This window comes from Vigna angularis, chromosome 8 (assembly GCF_016808095.1).
Source record: "Vigna angularis cultivar LongXiaoDou No.4 chromosome 8, ASM1680809v1, whole genome shotgun sequence".
In the NCBI taxonomy this organism is placed as follows: Eukaryota; Viridiplantae; Streptophyta; class Magnoliopsida; order Fabales; family Fabaceae; genus Vigna; species Vigna angularis.
This window is the reverse complement of record NC_068977.1, coordinates 12747571-12775367: the sequence shown is the minus strand read 5'-3', so window position 1 is coordinate 12775367 and position 27797 is coordinate 12747571. Positions and strand designations below refer to the sequence as shown.

At 35.3% G+C, this 27797-nt stretch overlaps 1 protein-coding gene across 1 annotated transcript; it reads left to right on the top strand.

Moving 5' to 3' along the window:
* Positions 1–27797, top strand: LOC108343821 (ultraviolet-B receptor UVR8). Its single transcript, XM_017582215.2, has 11 exons — positions 1–153; positions 240–384; positions 493–615; positions 719–779; positions 1628–1746; positions 2981–3066; positions 11174–11375; positions 17063–17116; positions 25660–25773; positions 26057–26113; positions 27402–27797. Exons 1-11 carry the CDS (start codon positions 125–127, stop codon positions 27597–27599), a joined length of 1188 nt encoding a protein of 395 aa, XP_017437704.1. The 5' UTR covers positions 1–124; the 3' UTR covers positions 27600–27797.

The window sequence follows — 27797 nt, the reverse complement described above, 5'->3', positions numbered from 1 at the left end:
ATTTCATTTTAAAAAAGTGTACAGAAACGCTAACTCGTAAGCTCCACGCACGCAAAGTGTTTGTGATAATCTTCTCTTTATTGGATACTCTCTCGACACTCTCTCTCACTCTGCTCCAACCTTCATGGATTCCCATTCCTGTATTATTGCATGGTTTGTTCTGTCTCTTTATCACCATTTCCTCTTTCTTTTTCTTCTCTCGTTCAAAGAAGCGTGTGTGATCGATTCTTTTCATTCAGGGGCTCTGGTGAAGATGGTCAACTAGGAATCGGCAACAACGAAGAGAAAGAATGGGTCTGTCTCGTCGAAGCTCTCCAACCTCACCGTTTCCGCTCCGTCGTTGCCGGCAGCAGAAACTCCCTCGCCATCGGTGAGGACGGCAAGGTATCTTAATCTCTCTGTATCTTCTTCTCTTTTTCGTTGTTATAAATCGTGTGTATCGTTCAAAATCTCATCTTTTTTGGTGGGGTGGTGGTTACTTGGGTGATGTAGTTGTTCACTTGGGGTTGGAACCAAAGGGGCACACTTGGGCATCCAGCTGAGAGTAAGTCTGAGAACAAGATTGAGAACATTCCCAGCCAGGTCAAGGCTCTTTCCAGTGTTAAGATTGTCCAGGTATACATCTATCCATTCGTTCATTCTCTTCAATTCATGATTATCATTCTTTTTGGTGTGCTTATTTTGTTAATATTGATAGTGAATAACTTGTGGTTGTTAGGCGGCTATTGGGGGATGGCACTGTTTGGCTGTTGATGATCAGGGCAGAGCTTATGCCTGGGGTATTATTCTATTATTCATTTCACTCCACACCATAAATCCTTTTTGCTTTCATTTCTCCATCACGTTGTTGTTCTTACTATTTTTATCATGATCATCTTCATCATCGTCATCATCATCATTTTTTTATTATCATTATTATTACTATTACTACTACTATTATTATTCTTATTATTTTGTGATCAGTAGAGTTAGCATTGTCCAAAAAGTGGCAACGTCATTAAGCATACTAATTGCGCGTTTAGCTCCATGTTAGGTTTTCTAGAATCACATTAAATCTTCTCATGTTTAATCTCATGCTGATGAATTGATTCTGAATCAGTGCAAATTTAAATAGGATTTGTTTTGGATAGAAATTTTATACTTAGTTTTACAATTAACTTGTAATTATAAAATCATCCAAACTAAAATCACATCACTTCAAAATTAATTTTTCCAATGCTCATCCAAACACACCAAAATGTCTTCTCGTTTTCCACTTAGATTGCAATATGCCTTCCTTTCATTACTTTTTAAATCTATACCGTTCCATCCACTTATTAGTTCAACGACTCTTTGGACAAAATAACCATGTCATAATATAGTTACTGACTTACTGCGTACCAGATTATTTTAAAAGAAGTCCCGTAATAATCACGTATAAAGTGACAAACTGTATACTTACATGAATTGTGTACATGTACTACATACTTCTTAACTATTAATTTATGTTAAGATAAAAATTTGAAGTTGTGTGGAAGGCCATATTATTTTTTTCCCTTTAGCTGTCCAAAATTCTGAAAGAGTGTTGATTCAGTTTAATTGATGTATATATTATAAAACTTCTAAGAGCTGGTATAATTGTTTTCAGGTGGAAATGAATATGGGCAGTGTGGTGAAGAACCTGAGCGCAAGGATGATACTGGCAAACCTTTAAGGAGAGATATAGAGATCCCTCAACGTTGTGCTCCTAAGCTTGTTGTTCGGCAGGTAATTTATGTATTCCAATGCCTTGAATGCTATGGTGGAACAAAAACGGTCTGCCTTTACTTTTGTTTCTGTGCCAATCTTTAATTTTAGATGTGCATTTATTTCCTTCAAATCATTAGTTTTTTATGCCACTATAATTCGTATGAAAGTTTTCATCTACCTTTCATCATCCTTTTGAATTCGTGAAAAGGGGATGTGAGTGACACTGTCAATATTTTGTCTATGACAGAACGTTATGGTAGCTTTTAGTCCTTGTAATTTGTTGTTATTATTGTACAATTCCCATGTAACCTTAATAGAATGTCAGACATGCCAATGATTTAGTTTCGAGATGTTTAAGTTGCTTTTGCTCAATGCTTACTAGTAACCTTACCACAGAGCAAGAAAAAAATACTGTATTTATACATATATTTTAAGTGAAGATCAAGCTACAGCTTCTTATATGTTGGAAAGCGATGTATACATCTGAGATTTTCTTTAGTTTCTGTCAAAATATATTTTAGAAACCTTCAGATAGTATTCCTATTGTTTTTGATTTTGTATATTTTCTGTATCATGTTTTTATGACAAGCACAACAATCCTGCAATCTCAGGGATTTGTTCCCTAGAATAGTTTGTTCTTATTTCCAAAACTATCCAACAAATCTTTGTATACATATCGGATGTATGTTTGTGATATAATAAGTGAAGGAAATCATTTCCTTCTAAACTTGAGAGTTTCTTGATCCATGCAAGGCCCTGTGAGACATGTTCAAACTACAATGGCCTATGTTCCAGTAAGCAATACACTGGTAAACCTATAATTGTTTTAGTTTACCTATTCTTAAGTTCTATTTTAAATGCTTAATCCCAGTAATTTTTAAAGTTAAAATTGTGATATGTGCTTTGCCCTTAGCAAGAGTAATTCTATCACCTTGACTTTTTGATGATGATGTGACAAGGAAAAAATCATTTATAGCTCCAGAAAGTTTTAATTGTTCATTTTAATTTGTTATTCATGTTGTGAATCTGAATGATGTCTGATTATAATTCTTGTTATGCCGTTAACCCATGTAGTCTTGCTTAATAAGTCGAATTTGATTCTTTTTGGTAAAGTAATTGTGCAATAAATGCTTTCTTTGTTTGAGTTTGTATTGGTACTTCCACATTTGTATTGTAACAGATGCATCATTTGAAAATTGGATGGCATGGGTTTTACTTAGTTTAATGTTTTTCTAATTCATTCGGGGTGCAGGTTGCTGCAGGAGGAACTCACTCAGTGGTACTTACGTGTGAAGGCCATGTTTGGACATGGGGTCAGCCATGGCCTCCGGGTGACATGTAATTTTCATTTTAGATTTAAAAAATAAATTTGTTGAGATGAAAGGAGTGAACTGCATAGAAAAAGCAAGATAAAGAGTCCTATTCAAAAAACAAAACAAAAAACAACAATGAAAATGGTTAAAATTGTCATATTTCATCTTAAAACCAATTGACATTAAGCAAAGTTACTCAATTGATATATAAGTTGCAGTCTAAGTGTCAAGGTATGAAGATGAATTATAGGCTTTGATACCATACCATATTTCACCATAAAACCAATTGATATTAGGTAAAGTTGTCCAACAAATAGATATAAGTCGCACTTCCAAATTTGAGACCAGCTATATGAGACTTTCCAACAAAATCTAAGTGATAAAGGTTCCACTTGAAAAAGAGAATGATTTTATTATTTTCATTCATATCAATTACATTCTACTTACCTCTATTTGTAGCAATCTAATCTTCTAAAAAAGGGAAATAAGGAAACAATATACTAAAAAATAATCTAGAAGATCATATACCTATTTTCTCTAATGAAGAAGATTCTATAGATATTTTCTCTAATTAAGAAGATTCTATAGATATTTCCTTTAATTACAATACTCCCCTTCAAGTTGGTAAATGAATATCAATCATTCCCAACTTGCCCATAAGATCTTGAAATCTACTCGAAGGGAGTCCTTTTGTAAAAATATCTTTTATCTGACATTCTGTAGGAATATGAGTTGTAATCACAAAGCTTCTGTCTAGATTATCTTTGATGAAATGTCTATCAATTTCAATGTGTTTGGTCTTGTCATGTTGTACTAGATTACGGGCTATGTTCATGGCAGATTTATTGTCACAATCTAGTTGCATAGGATTATCCACCTTGACTTTACGGTCATCCAAAATGATTTTCATCCATAGTCCTTCACACATTCCTTGAGCAAGAGCTCGAAATTCAGCTTCAAGAACGAGATACTCTATCTTTCTTTTTACTTCTCCACGTTACCAGGCTATCTCCAAGAAACACACAATACCCAAAAGTAGATTTTCTGTCAGTAATAGAGCCTGCATAGTCAACATCAGTATATATTTGCATAGTCAATGTGTCTTCCCTTTTGAATAATAGCCTATTTCCTCGACTTGACTTCAAGTATTGGAGAATTTTGTCAACTCCTTGCAAGTGTCTCTCTCTTGGGTCATGCATAAATTGGCTCACTACACTATCTGCATAAGCAATGTCTGGTCTTGTGTGTGATAGATAAATCAATTTTCCTATCAATCCCTAATATTGAGCTTTATGAATAGAGTATGATCTCCTTGGCTTTGTTTGTATCCCAAGGAAACTATTGCTTTTGTAAATCTTCCAAACTATGCTCTAGGGGATTGCTTAAGACATATAATGCTTTCTTTAGGAGGCTGATGAGTGCATATTTATGATCTCATTTAGCTTTTAATATTGAATTCTTAATTAGTTTTTATACTTTAAAAGAATATTTGTTATAATTGAGTTTATTAAACAGGATAAAAATAGCTTTTTAGTTTCATAAATATTCTTTGGTTATTTTGGTGTGTTAGTACAACTACAACTAAGTTGAACTGATTACGGCATGAAAATAAATTGGTTAAAGTTTCATGACACCTTAATGATAAATTCAAGAATAGCAAATAATCAAGACCACAAGAAGTCAATCCAACCAAAACATGAAAACCTTAATGATAAATTCAAGAATAGCAAATAATCAAGACCACAAGAAGTCAAGCCAAGCAAAACATGAAAAAGTGAAGAAATTTGGCTAAGCCAAAAAGAGGGAAGAGGCAACAAAAATTGGATCTTGCGGTTTTTTTTTTATATTTTCTACAAAAAGGATTTGATAATTGATAAATTTTTATGATAAAAGATAATTTGGAAAAAATATATCTTAAGATATTTTATTTGATATTGTTAAATAATTACCTTATTTAACTATATTAGTAAATATCAAAAGATAATATTTGCCAAATATTTTTGAATCTATAAAAGATATTCTCAAATATTTTTAGATCTCCACAATAATCAAATATATCTTGAAGATATTGGATCATTTAAAAGATAATTGGGAGATATTACATTATCAAGTAAGATTTTATCAATATAAAATATCTCCCAAATATTTTTATAATTATCTAAATTTGTTAATTATTTGGAAGATATTATAGTAACAGATAAAAGATTTTATCAATAGAATATTCAAAATCCAAGTCCAAACAATTCCTATATAAAAAAACCTAGGGGAAGCAGAAAATCAATCATGCATTTACCCAGACTCCTCCACTGGAAAGTAATCATCCACCACTCTTCTCACTTTTATTTGATCATGTATTTCACTCCATTCATGGAGGGATAAGCGTCTAGAGCTATTCCACTATAATTTTATTATGGATTCTGAGGTTATGTTGAATTAATGTATTTGTTTCTTTTGATTATTGATTTGGGTTATCCTTGTTTTATGTCTTTCATTTCTCAATCATGTTAATAGTAATGATTTTTACATTATAAGATGTTTGAATCTTCATGCATATTGATCATATGAGTTCAAGGGTTTCTAGGTTTGATTGAGAATGTACTTTGATTGAATTTATGAACTTTCATATGATTGAATGAGTTTTTGCTACCAATTGAAAATGTACTTTGATTAGTGGTAAGTACTTTAACAATAATTAATTGAGAATGTACTTTGATTAATTAACTTTTAATTTGGTTAGAAGATTTAAGAATAGTTACGATTAAACACAATATGATTTAATTGATAATGTATTTTGGTTGAATTTATTGTGAATAATCTAGAAAGGTCTTACTTTTGATTGAGAATGTATTTTGGTTGAATTTATTGTGAATAATCTAGAAAGGTCTTACTTTTGATTGAGAATCTACTTTGATTAACTGTAAAATCGCCCTTGAGTTAATTAAAAATGTACTTTAATTAATTTGAAACTCAAACAATGATCAATTGAACAATAATATGTGGATAACCGATGATGAATCTATTTTGGAAAAGTTGTGGAATTAGCCTATTTGATTATTATTGTTTTTAAATTTCTCATTTGTTCTTTAATTAAATTCACAACATTCTTTAACATTAATATCATTAGGATAGACTTATTAAGCATTGCATTGCATTCTATTGACTTTTAAAAGTCTTCATAAGAGTCATGTATTTGAAAATAAATTCCGTATTTGTTGGGAAACGACTCGGTTACTTTAACCCTATCTAATTTGTTGACTACTAAATTGGAAATACTGAAGGTACCTTGTAAAGTAGTTTTAATTTGATAGTTTCAACGACAATGTATTAGAAGCATTCCTTTTTTCTTTCATTTTTCACTTCAAAACCTGGGGAATCTCCATGTACATTTCCTCTTCTAGATTTCCATGAAGAAATACATTCTTCACATCCAACTGGTGTAAGTCCTATCCAAAATGAGTTGCCAAAGCGAGAACAACTCGAACTGTATTCAGCTTTTCCATTGGGGCAAATGTCTCCTCATTGTCAATCCCATAGGTTTGGGTATATTCATTTGCCACCAATCTAGCTATATATCTTTTTATTGTCCCATCTGCCGTATATTTCATTGTGAATATCCATCTACACCCGACTTCCTTCTTGTTTCTTGGCTTATCAACAATCTCCCAAGTTGAATTTCTTTCTAATGCATTCATCTCTTCTTTTATGGCTTGAATCTAATGTTCAAGTTTCATGGCCTCCTGGATTGAGGTAGGTATTTCTGTGGCATCAATGGCAACAATAAAGCTTTTGTGCTTATTAGAGAGATTGTTAGTGCAAACATACTGCGAAATAGGATATTTAGCACATGATCTTCTTTCTTTCTCAATGCAATGGGTAAATCCTCAGTAATACTTACCTCCTCACTAATATCTTCAAGGATCCTCACCTCCGGATTAGACAATTTTCCTTGCTCTAGAGTTGAAGTGAGTTGTTTTCTTCTTTCATATTTTTTGCCAAAAAAATTGTCTTCTTCCTCGTCTTTCTCACTGTGGACTATGATAGCTTCATTGCTCAGATCTTGGGCATTCTGCAAAGATAAACATGGTAATGACAAGAAGGAGAGTTCCTCCACTTCAAGTGCTTTCTCCCCCTGAAGTGGTGGACTGACATAAAATGATTGTGTTTCATGAAAGGTGACATCCATGGTGATAAAGACACAATGACTTTGAGGATGATAATATTGGTACCCTTTTTTCATTAGAATGATACCCAATAAAGACACATTTAAGAACTTTGGGATCTAATTTACTAGGATTAGGATGATGACAAAATAAAAACAACACATCCAAAGATTCAACTAGGTAGATTCGTTATTAGGGGAGAAGAAGGAACAAAATACAATAGAGACTCTATAGGACTAATGTCATTTAAGATATGAGTGGGTAACCTGTTGATGAGATATGTGGCATATACCACAGCTTCCCCCAGTAATTTTTGTAACAAACATTTGAAAAAGAAGAGTTCTAGTTAGTTCAAGAAGATGACGATTCTTTCTTTCTACAACCCCATTTTGTTGAGAGATGTTTACACATGTTAGTTCATGAACAATGTCATTATGAGACAAAAAATTGAGAAATTCATGATTCACATTCAATACCATTCTCAGACCTGATTCTGTTGATATTTTTTCCAAATTGATTTTGGACAAGATGGAAAAAATTAACAAAAATTTGAAAAACTTCTAATTTATTTTTCATAAGGTATGTCCACATGACACGTGTACAATCGTCAATAAAGGTAACGAACAATTTGGCTCCATAAATAGATTTTGTTATAGGTCCCCTAGTGAATTAAATCAAATGCAGGAGTACTCTTTTTATTATTAATAGGATAAGATGCAAGATGGTGTTTTGACAACTGAAAAATATCACAATTAAAAGACTCAACAGACTCCTTGTTAAACAAATGGGAAATAAGGACTTGATAAGATTAAATGAAGGATGCCCAAGCCCATGATTATGTAACAATATTTGGGCATTTACTCACGTCTCAGATGTAGCTTGTTTACTCATGATTTTTGTGTTGCTTTGGTCATTACACTCCAAAAGATACAACCCACTATGCTCCTTAACAGTTAAAATCGTGTTCCCCGTGGCAAGGTCCTTAAAAACACAATAAGTTTAGAAAAATGTTACTAAACAATTTCAATCCTTTGAGTTTTTACACAGAGATAAGACTATTAGCTAATTGTGAAACATGTAAAACATCCTTTAATACAATAGATGAGTCCAAAATTATATTCCCAGAGCAGCAATATTGAGACAAATCTTACCTTACATGGACAGAGTACATGATCCATAGGGCTTACTCATGGATTCAACCGTTGCTTTTAAGTGCTCGAGTTCCTCTTTATAAGCTTTCCTATCAAGATCTAGTGGTGGTGAAGGACTAGATTGTGAAGGACTAGATTAAGGCAGACACGGTGGTCGGGCAACGACGGCGGTGGCTACTGTTGCAGCAGAAACGAAGCTCCCAAGATCGGGAGTTCTGATACCAACTTGAAAAAGAGAATGATTTTATTATTTTCATTCATATCAATCATATTCTCCTTACCCCTATTTGTAGCAATCTAATCTTCTAAAAAAGGAAATAAGGAAACAATGTACTAAAAAATAATCTAGAAGATCATACATGATTTTTCTCTAAATAGGAAGATTCTATAGATATTTTCTCTAATTAAGAAGGTTCTATAGATAATTCCTTTAATTACCACAATTCCTAATCTCTGAAGGTATCTATTCGTATTTTTTTTCTTAAAATTAGATTGCAAAATCACACGTATAAAGTGACATGCTGAAGAAGCTTCCAAAACTAAAATTCTGCTCCAAACAAATGCTTCAAATTGTAGCAAAGATGGCACTTTGCCACGAAAAACTTTGGCACTTTTGCTTCTACACACTTATTTTTCTATCTACATAAAGTGTTTTTGATAGGATACGTAATGTATTAGACAGTTTGTAGACAATTTTTAGATAGTTTGGCAAACATAAATATAGAAGTTAGTATGAAGTGGTTAGGGGTAGTTAGGAGGAGTTTAAACAACAGTTAGGGGAAGTTTTAGTTAGTAGTTAGCTAGTTTTTGTCTTTTAAGGAGAGAGGGGTGTTGTCATGTGTAGAAGGGAATTTCTTCCCTTGGAAGCTGTTGGATGTTTTCTTGTATTATATTTTTCAGGACTAGAGTGTTATTTACATTGTGCAGTAAGATTTGTGTGTTAATTTCTTAAACTGAATTATAAATCTGGTTTCTTATCTCCAAGAAACCTAACAAATTGGTTTGACCTACCGGATCAAGAAGGAGGGAAAGCATGGAATTCAATAGTTTGGAGAGGGGGACCAGTGAACTGGAAAAGGTGAGGGCATGGTGTCAAGAGATGAGAAAAGTTTCTAATAATTGGAAGAAATGATAAGGGAATGTAATAGGATTCTGGATGTCCTGATTTAGAAAAGGGACTCTAAAGGAAGGGATAAATCTATTGACAGAGCAAGAAAGGAGGGAGAGGGGAACTTCTTCATGACATCATGAAAGGAAAGAAAGAGGTAAAGAAGGGTATGGTTGTTGGGAAAGATAATCTACAAGACATCAAGAAAGCCAAGAAACCTTCAAATGGAGGAGATAATTCCATCAATTGGGAGAAGAAAAGAGAAAAGGATATCAGTGAAGAGGAATGTGGAGACCAAGACTGTGATGGGAATGTTGTGACTCTTGCTTTTTAGAATGAAGTTGCAAAAGCTGCTGGTTTTAGGGGGATAGTGTGGTAGGTCTTGGTGAATATGTCAAAACAGTGAAGGAGGGTGAAGACAGAGGAAAGACGACCGAATGTGGTGGGAACATTTTAACTATTACTTCTGGGACTAAAGTAAAAGATGAGGTTGTTTTGAATGTGGATGGTTCAAAGGTAGTAGTTGGTGTTGGGACAACAAATGTTTTTGAAGTCCAGAATATCACAGGAACAACAAAAGTATTCCTAACCATCAATAACATGGAAAAAAATGCAGTCAAGGGGTTCAAGACCTAGCAACAGAAATCTCAGAACCTTTCTGGGAAGATCTTGCAACACCTCAACTAAGGATATTTGAAGGGAACAAAGGGAACATGTTATCTGAGAGTTTGGCAGTAGGGGAGTGTGGAAATTTTAGAGAGGATGACAGCAGTAATAAGGACAGGGAAAGGGGGAAAAAGTCATCCAAGAATTCAAGATATTGGTGTCTCTAGTATACCCAACATTAGAAAACCAATTGGTGGAGTATTTCTTGACAAAGTAGTAGGCCCTATGCAAGAAGGACAAGAAAGTTAGACCATCTCCCTTTTGTCTTGGGTTTCTTATCTGTTATGGAAATCGATTGCTAGCAAACTCTAGTAATAAACTTGTTGATTTTGGAACCCGAGTCATACTGTTTATTAAGCATTTGTTTGCAAAATATTATGTTGTCAAAGTTAGATTTTTGCAGATTCAAGGATTAAGCCAACGGCCAAAAGGAAGCCTTGAGGCAGTCGCATGGGAAGTTGTCACAATGATTAAGGACCAATTTCTAGACTACAACCTTGAGGACATATTGTTTTGCAGCGGCGAGTAATGATAGGATATGTAATGTATTAGACAGTTTGTAGACAGTTTTTAGATAGTTTGGCAAAAATAAAACATAGAAGTTAGTATGAAGTGGTTAGGGATAGTTAGGAGGAGTTTAAACAACAGTTAAGGGAAGTTTTAATTCATAGTTAGGCAGCTTTTGTCTTTTAAGGAGGGGGTGTTCTAGTTCCCGGGGTGGTGTGCATTTTGTTTTAGAACAGGGCTTGTCCTAGAAGGGAATTTCTTCCCTTGGAAGCTGTTGGATGTTTTCTTGAATTATGTTTTTCAGAATTAGAGTATTATTTATTTACATTGTGTAGTAAGATTTGTGTGTTAATTTCTTAAATTGAATTATAAATCTGGCCAAGAAACCTAACAGTTTCTCTTTTCATTTTCTTTATAATACTATGTTCCTATTATCTAAATATGAACTTAATTTACTTATTCAGATGTTTTTCTGCATTTTTAGTAACCAAACAGTTTCTACATTTTGCTGAGTTATAATATTTTTGCTTTATCTTACAGAAAACAGATTTCAGTTCCTGTTCGGGTTCAAGGTCTTGAAAGTGTGAGGCTCATTGCTGTTGGAGCATTTCATAATTTGGCTCTTCAAGAGGATGGAACTTTATGGGCATGGGGAAATAATGAATATGGACAACTTGGAACTGGAGATACTCAACCTAGATCACAACCCATTCCTGTCCAAGGACTTTCTGATCTTACTCTGGTTAGTATATCATTCTCTGAAAACACCTTGTTATTTTCAGCTTCTGCGTCAGCAGACAGAATAAATAATATATTTTGGTATGTGAACACTGATGCATATTTCTGCAGGAATATGACATTCCAAGATGATTTTTGGAACTCACTCTTAAATTTTATAGCAAGTAGTAGGTGACACAATAGATTATTTTTTTTTTATGCCCGAACAAAAGGAAGTAAAGTAATTTATCAGGAGTTTTTGTTCATAGAAAGTTGTGTGAGCTTCTGTTAGGGTATAAGGTGGGAGGTAATGAGAAGGAGAAGAAAGGTAGGAGGGAAGTGAGGCCGAACGGTAAACAGTGGAAGGCATGGAGAGGTAAGGCCGAACGGTAGACAAGGGGGAACAGTCAGATTGAACGGTGGACAAAGGGGAGCGACCAGGCCGAACGGTGGGAGGCAGGGAGCGATCAGGCCGAACGGTGGGAAGCAGGGAAGGACCTGAGCCGAACGGTTGAAGAATCATCATCTTAACTGCGCAGTGGTTAGGGGGGGTGAGAGCTAATTGCAGTAAAAGGAGCCACAATAGGAGAGAATATTTAGTATAAGTTAATTAGAGTAAATAAATATATATCCTAGGGAAATATTCAATATAAGATATTTATAATTAAGGATCTATGCTAAGATAATATATGGGGGATATTTATATTAAATATAGAGATATTTATATTAAATGCAGATATATTCTAGGGAAATAATTAGTAAGAGATGGGGCGGGAAATAATTAGTATAAATAAAGCTAGAGTCTAGGGTTAAGGGCATGCTTTTGATTATTGAGTTTTGTGACAGACATTATTGTCTTGTGAGGGAGGTTATGCTCCCAAATAATTGATGGAGGTTATACTCCCAATTATTGTTTACTTTTGTTTATTTAGATATTACCATCAATAAAAGATATTCATTCGTTCAATTCCATTCTTTCAATATATTGTATTGTTGAGAAGTAATTAGTAACTATTGCCATGGTGATGAAAATGAGTAACTATTACCCAGCGGGTCATGCATCATGTAGTGCTTGTTGAATTAGCTTGAAAATCCATGTTATCATTAAGTCTAAAGCAGGAGCTTGAAAATGAGTAACTATTACTTCTCTCCCTCTTCCTCTGTTCAAGATGTTCATATCATATAATAGGTCCTTCCTATTCCCATAGCTGCGTCCAATATTTCCAATGTCCGTGTCCATCTAAGCCTTGATAAAAGCCTCTTGAACCCTCATCTCCACATATTGATATCTTTCGATACAAGACCTCGATGGAGAGTCCACTTCTCCAAGAAAATGGTGAATCCCTTACTTCAGATTCTTCTCCCTCGTCACTTCATACCACGACTCTTGGTGACGATGATTTAAGCTGGCCTATTGCTCTCAGAAAAGGTAATTGTTCCACTTGAAACCCACATCCCCTTTATAATTTTTTTAGCTATCAGAGATTTTCAGTTGCCTATTATTCTCATTTATGCTCAGTGTCCTCTATGGTTATACCCAAAAATGTGAATGAAGCACTTAATCATCTTGGATGGTGACAAGCCATGATTACAGAAATGCATGCTCATGACCATATTAATACTTGGGAGCTCGTGCCCCTTCCGCCGGGCAAGAAGGCAGTTGGCTGCTAATGGGTGTGTGCAATTAAAGTCGACCCTAGCAGTGAAGTTGATCGGCTCAAAATTAATTGCTAAAGGGTACACTCAGGTTTATGGCCTTGATTATTGTGACAGTTTCTTTCCCGTGGCCAAGATGACTACTATTTGTCTCTTCTTTGTAATGGCAACAATTCGTCATAGGGCACTTCATCAATTGGATATCAAAAATGTCTTCCTCCATAGTGACCTTGAGGAAGAAGTTTATATGAAGCAATCTCCTGAGTTTGTCGCTCAGGGGGAGTCTGGTAAGGTATGCAAGTTGCATCGCTCTCTATATGGTCTCAAGCAATCACCACGTGCTTGGTTTGGAAAATTCAGCTTCATTGTTCAAATATTTGGGCTAAAGCGTAGTGAAGTAGATCATTTGATCTTTTACTGTCATACATCTTCTGGGAAATGTGTTTAGGTAATAGTATATGTTGATGATATAGTCATTACAGGAAATGAGACTACTGGAATATCTTAACTGAGGGAGTACTTGTGTAGACAGTTTCAAACCAGGATTCTTGGAAGTCTCAAATACTTCTTGGGCATTGAAGTAGCTCAGTCAAAAGATGGAGTTGTAATCTCCCAAAAGAAGTATGCTCTTGTCATATTACAAGAAACATGTATGATTGATTGTACACCAGTAGACAGTCCTATGGACCCAAATCAGAAATTAATGACAGAAGAAGGTGAATTATTCTTTGATCTAGAGAGATATAAGAGGCTGGTTAGGAAACTGATTTATCTTACTATTACAAGGCCGAATCTATCTTTTTCAGTTAGAGTAGTTAGTCAATTCATCCAGGCTCCATGTGTTGGTCATTGGAATGCTATCATTCGCATTCTAATGTACATCAAAAAGAGCTCTGGGCAAGGGTTGTTATATGAAGACAAAAGGGAGCATTCAAGTCTCTGGGTACTGTGGTGAAGATTGGACATGTTCACCTATTGACAGACGACTTACTACTGTATATTGTGTTTTCCTTGGAGGAAACGTTATTTCATGGAAAAGTAAGAAACAAAATGTAGTGGCTCGATCAACAATTGAAATTGAATATAGGGCAATGACGTCACTAACATGTGAACTTATATGGGTGGAGCAGTTTCTTTAAGAGCTTAACATCTGTGAGATCCAGACTATGAAAATTTATTGCTGTAATCAAGCTACTCTCCACAATGCATCAAATCCAGCATTTCACAAGAGAACTAAACATATAGAAATCGATTGTAATTTTGTTTGTGAGAAGTTGTTTATAAAAGAAATATGTACTGAGTTTGTTAGATCAAATAACCAACTTGCATATGTGTTGACCAAGTCCTTAAGGAGACCTCAGATTGAGTTTATTTGTTCCAAGCTTGGTACATTCAACTTATATGCTCTAACTTGAGGGGGAGTGTTGAAATAGCTTGAAAATCCATGTCATCATTAAGTCTAAGGCAGGAGGTTGAGTGTTCGATAACCTCTGCCCCTAGTTATTTGTCCAAGTAGCCTTTTTGCCTTTTAGTCTTCCTATTGTATCAACCTTCATATATATAAATACAGAACTATGAGAGGGGTTCCTTAAGCCCTATGGAAATATATTTCTTTGTTTTAATCTCAAGTGAGTTGTTGGTCAACCCTAGGGTTTGAGTTATCCAACTCATGTGTTGGGATTTTTTAGATGGGGCTTGTGATGACCCGATTTAAAAAATTAAAAAGGATGGTTCTTTATCTCCTAGGATTCCCAATAGCAAATAAAAACCAAACAATTATGCTCGATGACGCCCATAATTGATGACACTCCCATCATTATGGTCGTCATTGCAGCACTAATGCTATTGTCATTATTGCTTCACCATCAACAAGGTTCGTGTCACCGTCTCCGATTCTCTCATCAACACCGTTGGTGTTGCTTTTATCATCATCAATTGTTGCCTTGGACTTCAACTATATTCTGTTCTATAATTTTTCTTAGTAATATGTTGATAGGGTATGGAGAGTTTATGAAAGGAAGAAAAAAGGGAATAAAGAGGGGGAGAGGCATGAGGTAGTTATAACTATAATCATAGCTTGGGCGGGAAATAAAGCTCCTATAAAAGAGCTGATGTATTTGAGTAATAGACACTTTTTGGAATTGTATACTGTATAGACAAGATCACGTTTATCCTGTGGAGGGAGAATTTGGCTCCCTTGGAGGTTGTTTGGCTGCTATACTGAATAGAGAAATATAAAGTTTATACTTCTTTTCTGGTTGTTGAGTGTGTGTTAGTGCTAATTAGATAGGTTTCCAATTCAGAAACCTATCATATGTTCTTCTAATCTTTCTGCCATTTATTAGTTATTATGAGTAAATTATGACATGGCAATCTATTTTAGCTGTCTATATTATTTTTAATGCATGCACAGGTCTGTAAATATAGTTTTTCATATCCTCGTAAACTCTTACAAGTCAAGTTTGAGGATCTTTTATCTCCCCTTCCTTTTATTATCCTTGAGTTTGACAACATTGAATATAACTGTGTGCATATTACCTCTTGTGCCCCTTTTGTTTTCCCTTTTCCTTTGTCAAGTTTGTTTTACAATGGTTAACAAAAGGATGATTCTGTCATACCTTTTGTAGTGCTTCTTAAACTACCATTGGCGAAGAGGAAATATAAGTTATAGAACAACCATGGGGCTAGGATGGCTTGCCTAATTTTCCTTGTAGTTTTAAAATGTGTGATAATATATACTCAATAATGTAAATTTATCCTTCTAATGAGTTGTGGTGTCAAATTTATTTCCTCAGTCTGTATCTAGTTGCATGTCAGCAAAGTGACAACAATATAATGTGTATTATAGTATGTTTGGGTTGAGATTTTTTTTTCACAAATAATTATAAAAAAGTCACATTTCATACTTTTTATTTTAATGATTTTGTGTAATAAATAGTGAAAACAAGAATTTGTTTTCACCATTACCTCTGCTACACGTTTAAAACAAGAGATAAAGTGAAAACAAGATCCTTTTTTATTATGGTTCAAGGACATAGGAAATGAAAAGAAATCTTTATCTCAAATCAAATAGATAATTAATGAGACAAATTATTGGGTGATATCTGAATATTCCTCTTTATAAACTTGTGTGATTCAGAATTAGATGTATGCTTTAGAACACAGGCATATATCAGTGTTACAACTTGTGTGTGTGTGTGTGTCCACGCTTGCAAGCGTGTGTTTGTGAGCTGTTTTGGTGCACAAGCAAATATTAAGTTTATGCATGTAGGTAGAATGCTAGATTATTAAAAATGCTTAGCCTTTGTTTGGTATTAATGAAATTAATAAGATGAATGAAGATAGAATTAGTATAAGTAGTTTGGTGGGGAAGAACAAGAGGAAAGATAATTTAAAATTGGTGGGATCCAATGTACTACTTCTCACTATCTCTACTTATCGCTCTATCTCTTTACTCATATGTTTTCTTTTTTTCTTCTACCAAAGCCCCTTTAATTTTCTTTTTATTTTTCATTTATTTCCATTTTACCAACTTGCGGGTATAGCTCCTTGCTTCCAGTGGTATTCTGTTAGCAAGCAAACAATAGGCCATCTGAATAAGGCAAGGCCCAAAAGGATTACTACCACACCAGCCCATTTGAAGGATTATGTTCCATAGAATCCCTCTTTGTCAGCATGTTTCCCAGAATAATTCAATTATGCGTTTTGGTAGATTGCTTTTGATTTTGTAGATTTCCTTGCCCAACAAATCAGGAAGACCCTTTGATTGTAACCAATTATGATATGAATATTTTTTGTAATGGCTATATATAGCCTTTCGAATGAATGAAAAGGGGCTGGAAATTCAAATATCTCTCTCTTCTCTCTTATTATTCTTCAGGGGTTCCCTTAGCCATCAATTAAGGAAGTGAAACCTAACATATTCTTTCTCTTGGGGTTATATTTGGATGTCCATAGGAGTTAAGGATTGTTATACATCTGTACCCTACAAACTTTCAATCTCTGATTATAGTTTAAATATCTAATTTCTTTTATTAAATCTATTTGGAACTCTAGGTTGATATTGCAGCTGGTGGATGGCATTCTACTGCATTGACCGAAGAAGGAGAGGTACTCTTTTTGTGTGTAGAATCTATTGGTTTTAAATTTTAATTTGAAGATATACCATTCAAATATTTGAACTCTACATTTAACTTCATAGTTTTAAATTTTTTAGTTTTCTGTTTCTTTTGAAAATAGCTGTTATAGGAGAAAACCATATATAAATTATTGTTTTTGAAAATAGCTTTTGTAATAAAGTAAGCTGCTTGTTATACTCTTTTAATAGAAGCAATTTAGATGATCTATCCTCTTAAAAAGTTGTTTAGACCTAACATAACCTTACAAAACGACATGTAAGGTAAAGATTGTCATCACTTATATATATATACTTTTTGGCCACTATCTCTAGTCATTTTGGGACTTGAGTTTTTCCCAGTACACCCCTTCACATTCAGCACTATTGGACTTGGTTCGTGTAATATGATGAGTGACCCTTTTAATGGATCTAGGTTATACTATGATATGATCTTCTAAAATGATTTAGGCTTAAGCCTACAAAATAGGCTTTACTCCCTCTCTGAACCAAAGTAATCCAATTTTGAATGAATTGGTTCGGTTTGGAATTGGATCTCTGCAGTTCAATATTCTTATAAAATTAGTCAAATAAAAATTGGTAAGCATAGGGGCCAAGGATAAACATTCAAAACAATATTATATCCTCTTTAGATATGTTACTACAAATTATTATATTTTATGAAAGAATAAAAAGTACATCTTAAAAGTAAATGCATTTCTAAAGAAATGTAAATAGGGGAAGTTTTAAATAATATTGTTTATTTTCAGTCTCTTTGGTGCTGCTATAGTTATCCTTCAATTTGATGGGTTGGAGGATACCAATGGTAGGACCAAAGAGAAATATGCATCATTATCTTTTATTTATCTATTACAATCAAATTCCTTGTTGATTGGTAGTTATGCATGTCATCATGGTCTCTATAAGAAGTCCCTCCTTTTCAGCCTTCACTTCTTTCTTCTTTTCATCCTCTTTTTATAGAGTCGTTAATTTGTTGTTTCGATATGGCACGAAGGGAGATTAAGAAAAGTGACAAGGAGGTGCATTATTAAGGACTGAGAAAGATGGATATGTGGTACACGCATTGCCTAGATAAGACATCTCAATTATAACTTAACCATGGAAATTGCAAGGACTATGTCACAAGGTCAAAACCGACTTCTCTATCCTTGATAACTTTAATAACCATATTAACAATGTCGTATGGCAAACCTCTTAGCAACAGTCCCTCCCATGCACATGCCTTTGCAGTCATGTTACATGCTGCTCAAGTCAACATTGAAGCCACATCAGTTCATCTTCATTGGCATCGAATCATGCTAAGAATAAGGGTGAGTAGTTGTGTTATTGAGGAGATAGAGGATAAAGAGTAGGATACAAACAAATAGATTGGACAAACTTTTAGTTGCATCCTAATGGATACATTAAAAATAATTTATTTTGATCCATTGAATATGCTTTTAAAAAAATTATTCTACTCATAATCATATAATAAAAGGTTAAAAACCATCCAATCTGTCCATTAACAATATTTTTATGGACAAACATTGTTAGGTTTCTTAAGAGCAAGAAACCTTAAGAGCAAGAAACCTGGAACACTATTCTGGTTTAACTCCAGAAAATGAAACACAACAAAGATCCTGTTTCTTTATTTCAGAAAACACAACAATTGTACAACACTATCAAGGAAGTCTGTCTTCCTCCCTCACAGGATGTGCAGATCCTGTCTCAACTTCAAACAATACAAAAATGTATCCCCTGACAAACACTTATTCCCACTTATATAGCTAAATCCTAGCTAACTCCTAAAACAATCTCCTAACGTAACTGCCTAACCAACTCCCCCCTTTTTCTTGACATAAACCCTTAAGACTCTATCATTACTCGCCGGCCTCATAACAACCTTGTCCTCAAGGTTCAAATCTGGGAATTGGTCCTATGATCCTGGTCTCTCCTGGGTGGTAGCTTTGCTGGTTACCTGAAAATCTCCTCATGCTATCCTAAGATCTTCTTAAGTTCTATGGACTGCCTAGGTGATAATTCATCCACCCTTCCCTCTTTTTCTTCCAGCTCTGTTTTTTCCAGACTCCAAACTAAAGTCATAGCCTCAATTTCTGTTTCCTTTAGAACAGCCTCCGGAGCCACCACTTTCCCGGCCAAAATAGGATCCCCTCTAATCATCACCTCCCTTTCTCCTTGGGCAAAACTCATAGTTAATTTTCTCCAATTGATCTTGACTTCCCCTAATGAAGTTAGCCATGATACCCCCAGTATCAGATCTACTCCTCTGAGTTTAGAGATAAAATTTCTCCTTGACCTCTACTCCTTTCAGGACGACCAAAATGTTGGGGCAACATCCACTAGTAGTCTTCGTGGGGCCATCCCCCAAGCATACTTTGTAGGGAGGGCTTTCTTCCACCTCCAGGCCTAATTCAACCACCAATTTTGTTGAAATAAAATTGTGGTTGGCGCCACTATCAATTAACACTAACACCCTTTTTCCTTTCACCCATCCTTGTAATTTGATAGTGTTTGTCTGAGTCAATCCTCTTGTCGAGAAGGCTGACAGCTCCATACACTTCTGCTCCATTTTCCCCTCACCTTCTTCTTCATCTTCGACCATAATCAAAATCTTCATACTCCTTTCAGGGCACTTATGGCTTGGACTATAGGGACCTCCACAATGAAAACACCTTTCCTCTTCCCTCCTTCAGATGTATTCTGGGTAAGGCAGGTTTCTTATCCCTCTGCTACGGTTATCCCCTGTCATAATACTGCCAGTCTTGGATATTCCTGTAGTAGTGGCCCCCTGTTTCCCTGCTGTACTCATCTCACTGGTGTTTCCTTGTCCACTCTTGGAAGGGAAATTGAGGAGCTAAGAGATGGGCAGCAAGAACTCAAGGAAATTATTGGAGTTCTTATGAAAAACTTCAAGAAGTCAGACAGAAGTTTGGAGGATAGCCAAGGGTCTGTGAATGAGGTAAAGCTGGGTATGGATGGTGAGAAAAATAGTCTGCAAGATATCAAGAAAGCAAAGAAACCCTTAGATGGTGGAAATGCCTGGAGAGTTTTACTTGAGAGTTTGGCAGCAGTAACATGGACTGAGAGTGGGGAAAAATTCATCCAAGTATTCAAGATATTAGTGTCACAAGCAAATAAAACACCAGAAGATCAATGGCAGGGATATTTCTTTGCAGGGCTGCAATCTAACATTCACAATTGGTTGCCACAACATGATTTAAAGGACTTAATTAGAGATATGCAAATTGCTCTAGTTGTGGAAGAAAGACCAGCAATGAAGAATCACACCCTCTGTAAGGACGAAAAAACCAAAAGAAAAGGGAGATTTTTAACAGAAAAATATAGTATGATGGAGGAGGAAGGGGATGCAACAATAAAGAGAGTTGAAGGTGGAGATGTAGCCAAGCAACAATTTTTCCCAAAATCAGATTTATGTAATATGAATAAGAATTCATGCTTGAACTTAGATGTTTGAGAATTAAACTGTAAAATAATTCTAGAGGGCTTGATTGATGCCTCTCATGATCTTCTATTTATAAGAATAAATTGATACAAAAGTACATAATAAATAGAGTAATCCTAGACACAATATAATCATGATAAATAGGGTAACCCTTGACACACTATAATGATGATAAAATAGGATAAATATCCTAACACTCCCCCTCAAGCTGGAGCATACAAATTGTATGTACCAAGCTTGGAACAAATAAACTCAATCCGAGGACCCCTTAGTGACTTGGTCAATACATCTGCGAGTTGATCGTTTGACCCAATAAACTCAGTGCATATTTCTTTAGTCAACAACTTTTCACGAACAAAATGACAATCAATTTCTATATGTTTAGTCCTCTCGTGAAACACTGGATTTGATGCAATGTGGAGAGCAGCTTGATTGTCGCAATACATCTTCATAGTATGGATGTCACAGAATTTAACCTCTTGAAGGAATTGTTTCACCCATATAAGTTCACATGTTAGTGCGTCATTGCCCTATACTCAGCTTCAGCAGTTGATCGAGCTACTACATTTTGTTTCTTACTTTTCCATAAAATAATGTTTCCTTCCAGAAAAACACAATATCCTGTAGTAGACCGTCTATCAATAGGTGAACCTGCCCAATCTGCATCACAATACCCAGAGACCTGAATGCTTCCTTTATCTTCATATAATAATCCTTGCTCGGGAGCCTTCTTTACATACCTTAGAATGCGAATGAAAGCATTCCAATGGTCAACACATGGAGTCTGCATGAACTGACTAACCACTCCAACTGCAAAGGATAGATCTGGCCTTGTAATAGTGAGATAAATCAGTTTTCCAACCAGCCTCCTATACCTCTCTGGATCGAAGAATAATTCACCTTCTATCTTTAATTTCTGGTTTGGGTCCATGGGATTGTCTACCGGTCTACAATCAATCATGCCTGTTTCTTGTAATATATTAAGAGCATACTTCCTTTGAGAGATTACAACTCCATCTTTTGATTGTGCTACTTCAATGCCTAAGAAGTATTTGAGACTTCCAAGATCCTTGGTTTGAAAATGTCTACACAAGTACTCTTTTAGTTGAGATATTCCAAGAGCATCATTTCCTGTAATGACAATATCATCAACATACACTATTAAGTAAACACATTTCCCGAGAGAAGAATGACAGTAAAAAACTGAATGGTCTACTTCACTACGTTTTAGCCCAAATTTTTGAACAATGGAGCTAAACTTTCCAAACCAAGCACATAGGGATTGCTTGAGGCCATATAGAGATCGATGCAATTTGCATACCATACCAGACTCCCCCTGAGCAACAAACCCAGGAGGTTGCTCCATATAAACTTCTTCCTCAAGATCACCATGTAAGAAGGCATTCTTGATATCTAATTGATGAAGTGACCAGTGACGAATAGCTGCCATGGCAAAGAAGAGGCGAATAGTAGTCATCTTGGCTACAGGAGAGAAAGTGTCACAATAATCAAGACCATAAACCTGAGTGTAACCTTTTGCAACAAAATGGAGAAAGGGACTTTATTATCAAGAGAGGAGGAGGGCATCCTATTAATAAGATAACATGCAGTTAAGATGACATCTCCCTAATGATGGACAGGAATATGGGCACTAAGCAAAAGGGTACGAGCAGTTTCAACCAAGTATCTATTTTCTCGTTCTGCTATACCATTTTGTTGCGGTGTATGAGGACAAGTAGACTGATGTAAGATACCATGGGAACTCAAGATGGCAGAAAAGGAGGATGAAAAATACTCTTTTGCATTATCACTTCTTAATATTTTGATTACTTGACCAAATTGATTCTTGATTTCATTCAAAAAGGATGTAAAGATAGCTAACAATTTAGAACGATTTTTCATAAGATAAACCCAAGTACATCTTCAATATTCATCAATAAAGGTAACAAAATATCTAAAACCAAAGGAGGAGATACGACTAGGTCCCCATATATCAGAATGAATGATGGAAAAACTAGAATTACATATTGATTGAGACCTTTTAGGAAAGGAAGATCTAACATGTTTTCCTAATTGACATGACTCACATTCTAAGGTTTGGAGACCACTAAGTTCAGGACATATCTTTTTTAATTTGGACAAATGAGGATGGCCAAGTCGATCATGTAGCACTTTAGGATTAGGAGCGGCAACACAGGACACCCTTGGACGAGATCCAAAATGGTATAATCCGCCAGCTTCATATCCTTCTCTAATCTGTCTCCCCGAACCACGCTCTTGTATAACAAAAGATTTATGATCAAAGGTTATTGAACAATTTAACATTTTGGTCAACTGGCTTAGGAAAATTAAATTAAAAGGACAATTAGGGACAAAAAGGACAGAGTTGAGATTAAGGGAGGGAGACAAAGAAACATGACCGACTCCTTTGGAGGAAGTTTTAGATCCATTTGCAAGGGTTATGAAATGAGGTTTTTCTCGAAAGGAAATAGATGAAAACAAAGAGGTATTACCAGAAATGTGATCAGAAGCACCTGAGTCAATTACCCATGAATTTTGGCCTTCCATAGATTGAGAAACGCAGGTTGTTGATGTACTGGGAGATTGAGATGGTTGTGCCAAGTTGTTGGACTTTAACCTTAAATACTCTTGATATTCATCCTCAGAAAACATAGAAGTGGAAGTTTCAGTCTTCGAAGTGGAAGTTTCAGTCTTCGAAATATTGGCGGTTTTGGAAGGGAAACCATATAAGGAGTAGCAATTCTCTTGAGTGTGACCCATCCTTTTACAGTATGTGCATTGAGGACATCCCCGACCTCCTCGTTCTCCTCCTCTAGTGCCACGTCCTCCTCTTCCTTGTGTGGCAACCATGACAGATGGTTCCACTAGTTCATGCGCTTCTTGAGTTTGAGGTACCGGGACACGCAAAAGGCGAGTGGTCAATGTTTCCATGGAGGGGACCTCATGACTAGTTAGAAGTTGATCTCTGAGATGATCAAAATTGGGATGTAGGGCACGAAGATCAACACCATGTAAAATTTATCTAGTTTCTTTTTTATATCCTCTAATGGGTCCGCTTCCAAAAACATCCTGAGTTCTTCGACAGCAGATTGGGCTTCAGCCATGAAGGACACCATATCATGGTCTGCCATTTTAAGAGATGCAAGCTTGTTCGTAGTGTCATAGAGACGTTGAATATCGTTGACATAAATGCTTTGGGCTTTCTCCCAAAAGGAGTGACAAGTTTTGAAAGCCCTCAAAGATACAAGAAGTTTGGGTTCCACTGATTTCCATAACAGGGCACACAACTGGAAATCTGCTTGTTTTCACTGATTAGCTTTTTCAGTAGGCACATGGCTTCCATCTCGCTCAAGGTGGTCATAATGCCCTTGGCCAAGGAACCACATTTCAACGGCAGCAGACCATGATAGATAATTTTTTCCATTTAGCTTCTCGGAGGTAATTGATGGACTTCCGGAGAAGGAAAGAGTACTGCCAGACGCCATTTCTGAAGAAGACGAATAGTACCAGCGAGGAACAAGAAAACCCTAAGGGTTTAGACGAACGGAACTGTGATAGCGATGGATGACGGTGGCCGGCGACGGACGACGGTGGCCGGCGGCGACAGACTATGGCGCCGGACAGATATTACGAGACAGAAACCAGAGCGGGATCGACCCACTCTGATACCAACTTGAGAATTAAACTTTAAAATAATTCTAGAGGGCTTGATTGATGCCTCTCATGATCTTCTATTTATAAGAATAAATTGATACAAAAGTACATAATAAATAGAGTAATCCTAGACACAATATAATCATGATAAATAGGGTAACCCTTGACACACTATAATGATGATAAAATAGGATAAATATCCTAATAGTGATAATGATTGGAACATCAATGACATTGGAATTTTGGGATTCCACATTACTGGGTTAAGAATCTGGTATACAAAAGCCACTCTCATGTCAACCACCACCCAAGCCTCCAGATTTGAAATTGCAGGCTGTAGCCATGGGATCAAGCTTCACTATTCCAACCTTGAGGACAAGGTTGTTCTATAGCGGCGTGTAATGATAGGATATAATGTGTATGATAGGAGGAAACAAATTAAGGAGTAGTTGTTAGTTAGGTTGTTAGGGTGAGTGAGGTTTCCTTTATATAGTTGGGGGTCCTGGTAGGCTAGGCACTTTTGGATAATTTTGTAGATTGAGCTTTAGCTCTTTGTGAAGGGGAAACCCTTGGAGGAGAGAGTGCTCTCCTATTTGTGTGTTCTTTTTGTTCTATACAATAAAAAATATTACTCTTCTTTCTCTTTTCAATTATGGGTTCCTAACAAATCCCGTTTACTTTTCTTGCCTGATTAGTTCTAGTCCCTCGAGTCAGTTGTCTTCTCCTTCTAACTTTCCCATAATATTCATCTTATGCAAACCCATTCCACGTTGGGCCTTGTTATGCATCACATTCACCCCAGTTTACTTGTTAACTAAGTGTGCAGCTTTACCGAATGAAACTCTGTCCCTTGTTCCTCTTCCTCTAAATTGCAAGCTGATAGGTATTCAGACCTGATACAAATAAACCCACAAAATCTTGGAGTCTTTATTAGAACAACACCAAAGGATTTCACCAATGAGGAGGAACCAAACACAACACAGTCCTTTGGTCTTTCGAGAGGACCAGACTCTCCTCACCTATCTCTTTACAGGAATACCAAGAATGACGAAAACTAAAGAAAACATCCTTCCAAACAGACTTTATAATAGTCTGATACAACAAACCCAACCCGTCTGTCCCTCTTATTTCTTCTAACATAAATGTTTCCCTTGAACCTATCACAAGCCCATTGGATGCAAGTGGTCATTCTCCATGGAGTTATAGGTTTCTATGTAGTAAAGGAGTAAGAGGGGCCATACCTTTCAGTTGTCTTTTTGTTTCTTTGTTGATATTTGATACTTAATACTACCACTCTTTCCTTCTGTCTGGTCTTTTTGTTTCTGTTAATATTTTTGTGGTGATTTGGCTATAATTTTATCTTTGTTAATATCATTTCAGGTATATGGCTGGGGAAGGGGGGAACATGGCAGGCTTGGGTTTGGTGATAGTGACAAGAGCAGTAAAATGGTACCCCAGAAGGTTCAACTTTTGGCTGGAGAAGATATTGTGCAGGTACTTTTTTTTTTCTTTCTACACTAACAAAACATAGTGCGTCAGTGTCATGGCTTGGTAATGTCGACAAAAAATTTCTAGCCTTTAACTTTGACATCATTGATGCTCCAAAATGAAGAACCAAAATATCTAAAACTATTTTAATTCTGAAGATGTATATTTAGCTTCTCACATCACATGAACCTGTTGTTGCTTCATATCTTGTACTAATCATGACACTTTAAGGGAGGAAATTTTATGGGTAATCATTTTTCTGATATGAAGATTATTGATTTGTTGTCAGGTATCTTGTGGAGGTACTCACTCAGTGGCATTAACCCGCGATGGCCGCATGTTTTCTGTAAGTATTTTCTATGCCATCTTTGTTTCTCTTTTCTATGATTTGGTCATATAGAATCATTCAAAAACAGATTTAATATATTAATTATTCAATTTTGTCTTCTTATTGGTAAAATATTCCATCAAGTCTTTCAATCTTTTAAAACGTAATATTGTGATCAATTTTAATCCAATTAACATTAAAATAGTTAGTAAACAAATACTGTAGATTTTAATTCCCATATAGACAGTTTATAAAATCCATATATCAATTTCAACACACGAAAGAGCCTTACTGTTTTATTTTAAAAATTTGAGGGACCTGATTGAATATTAAATAGTTAACACTTATATATTTAAAATTTAGATACTTGATTGAATCTTTTATTAAGAAAGGGATTAAATTGAACAAGAATAAATAAATGAATGAATAATATAACTAAAAGGTAACTAAGCCAGCCTTTTTTTCCTTTATTTTTAAATGCACTACTTTTGGTTCTTCAAACACTAAGCCATTTTTCTTATTTAGCGTTGTTTAAATCACCAAGGACTAACATTGATTCCTTTCAAAATTAAGTATTATTAAAAATGGACAAAATTTTTTACAGATTAAAACTGAATTTACAAAGTTCAGAATGACTGAACACGTTTTACCATTATTTGTCTTATTTTCAGGTTTTAATTAGTGACAGTTAAAGTATTTGTTTAGGACTTTGACTGAACATGCTAGATCTAATGTTCAATTGGACCAAAATAAAAGAAATAAAACGTATGCAAAATTAAATATTAAAGATTGAACCAAAAGTTGTGATTTTCCAAAATGGAATGACTATAATCACAAGAAAAATAGGAGAACTGGAATCCCTTATCACTAACTAAAGGGTTCAACATTGCAATTCAACCTATCCTTAAAATGTGTGGTTTTGTGTTTTATGTTAGGTAGTCAGTAGTGATGTATTGTGATACATATGTCTGAAAATATAAACACTTGAAATTCAGTATCCCCTTGTTCTCTTCTCTTTTGAATTTGGATTCTCTATTGGATTTTTGCTGTGCTGATCCTCTGCTGTACCTTAAAAATATATACTAATAGACACTGATTTTGATGTTTTAAAATATATAAAAAGATTTTTAAAGTACCAATGTATTGTTAATGCCCAGCAGAGAACAATATCAAAAAACCCAGTATAGAATCTGGACTCTTCTTTTCTTCTTTGTTCTTGCTAGTGTGCATTAAGAAAATGGAGATTTTGAATGAATTAAAAAACAGTGATTTAAGTATATTATTTGTTGGGTTGAACTGTTTGCAGTTTGGTAGAGGTGACCATGGACGTCTTGGATATGGTAGGAAAGTGACGACTGGTCAACCAATGGAGGTACCTATAAACCTTCCTCCTCCACACAACCTCACTGCCACTGAAGCTGAGGGACATTGGATAGCCAAACTTGTTGCCTGTGGTGGCAGACATACCTTGGCAATAGTACAATGGAAAAACAGATCATCTTAACTCATTCATAAATCATAAAGATAAACCAAAAGGCTAATCACTCACTCATTTCAAACTCTGTTGTCTTGAGTTTGGAATGATCTTCTTTTGCCAGTAACTTCAATAGATATACCATTTTAAAACTTTCTTGTGTTATTTCTTACTGGTATAAGATAAAGCAAAAGCTGAAGAAGTGGATGATGCTGGCTAATCACTCAT

What these genes read in the sequence shown, in the direction of transcription:
- LOC108343821 (XM_017582215.2), top strand. Translation starts at nt 125, where the DNA reads ATGGATTCCCATTCCTGTATTATTGCATG. An exon ending in GACTTTCTGATCTTACTCTG is followed by an intron (nt 11,376 to 17,062) that starts GTTAGTATATCA and finishes TTGGAACTCTAG; the next exon opens with GTTGATATTGCAGCTGGTGG. An exon ending in CATTGACCGAAGAAGGAGAG is followed by an intron (nt 17,117 to 25,659) that starts GTACTCTTTTTG and finishes ATATCATTTCAG; the next exon opens with GTATATGGCTGGGGAAGGGG.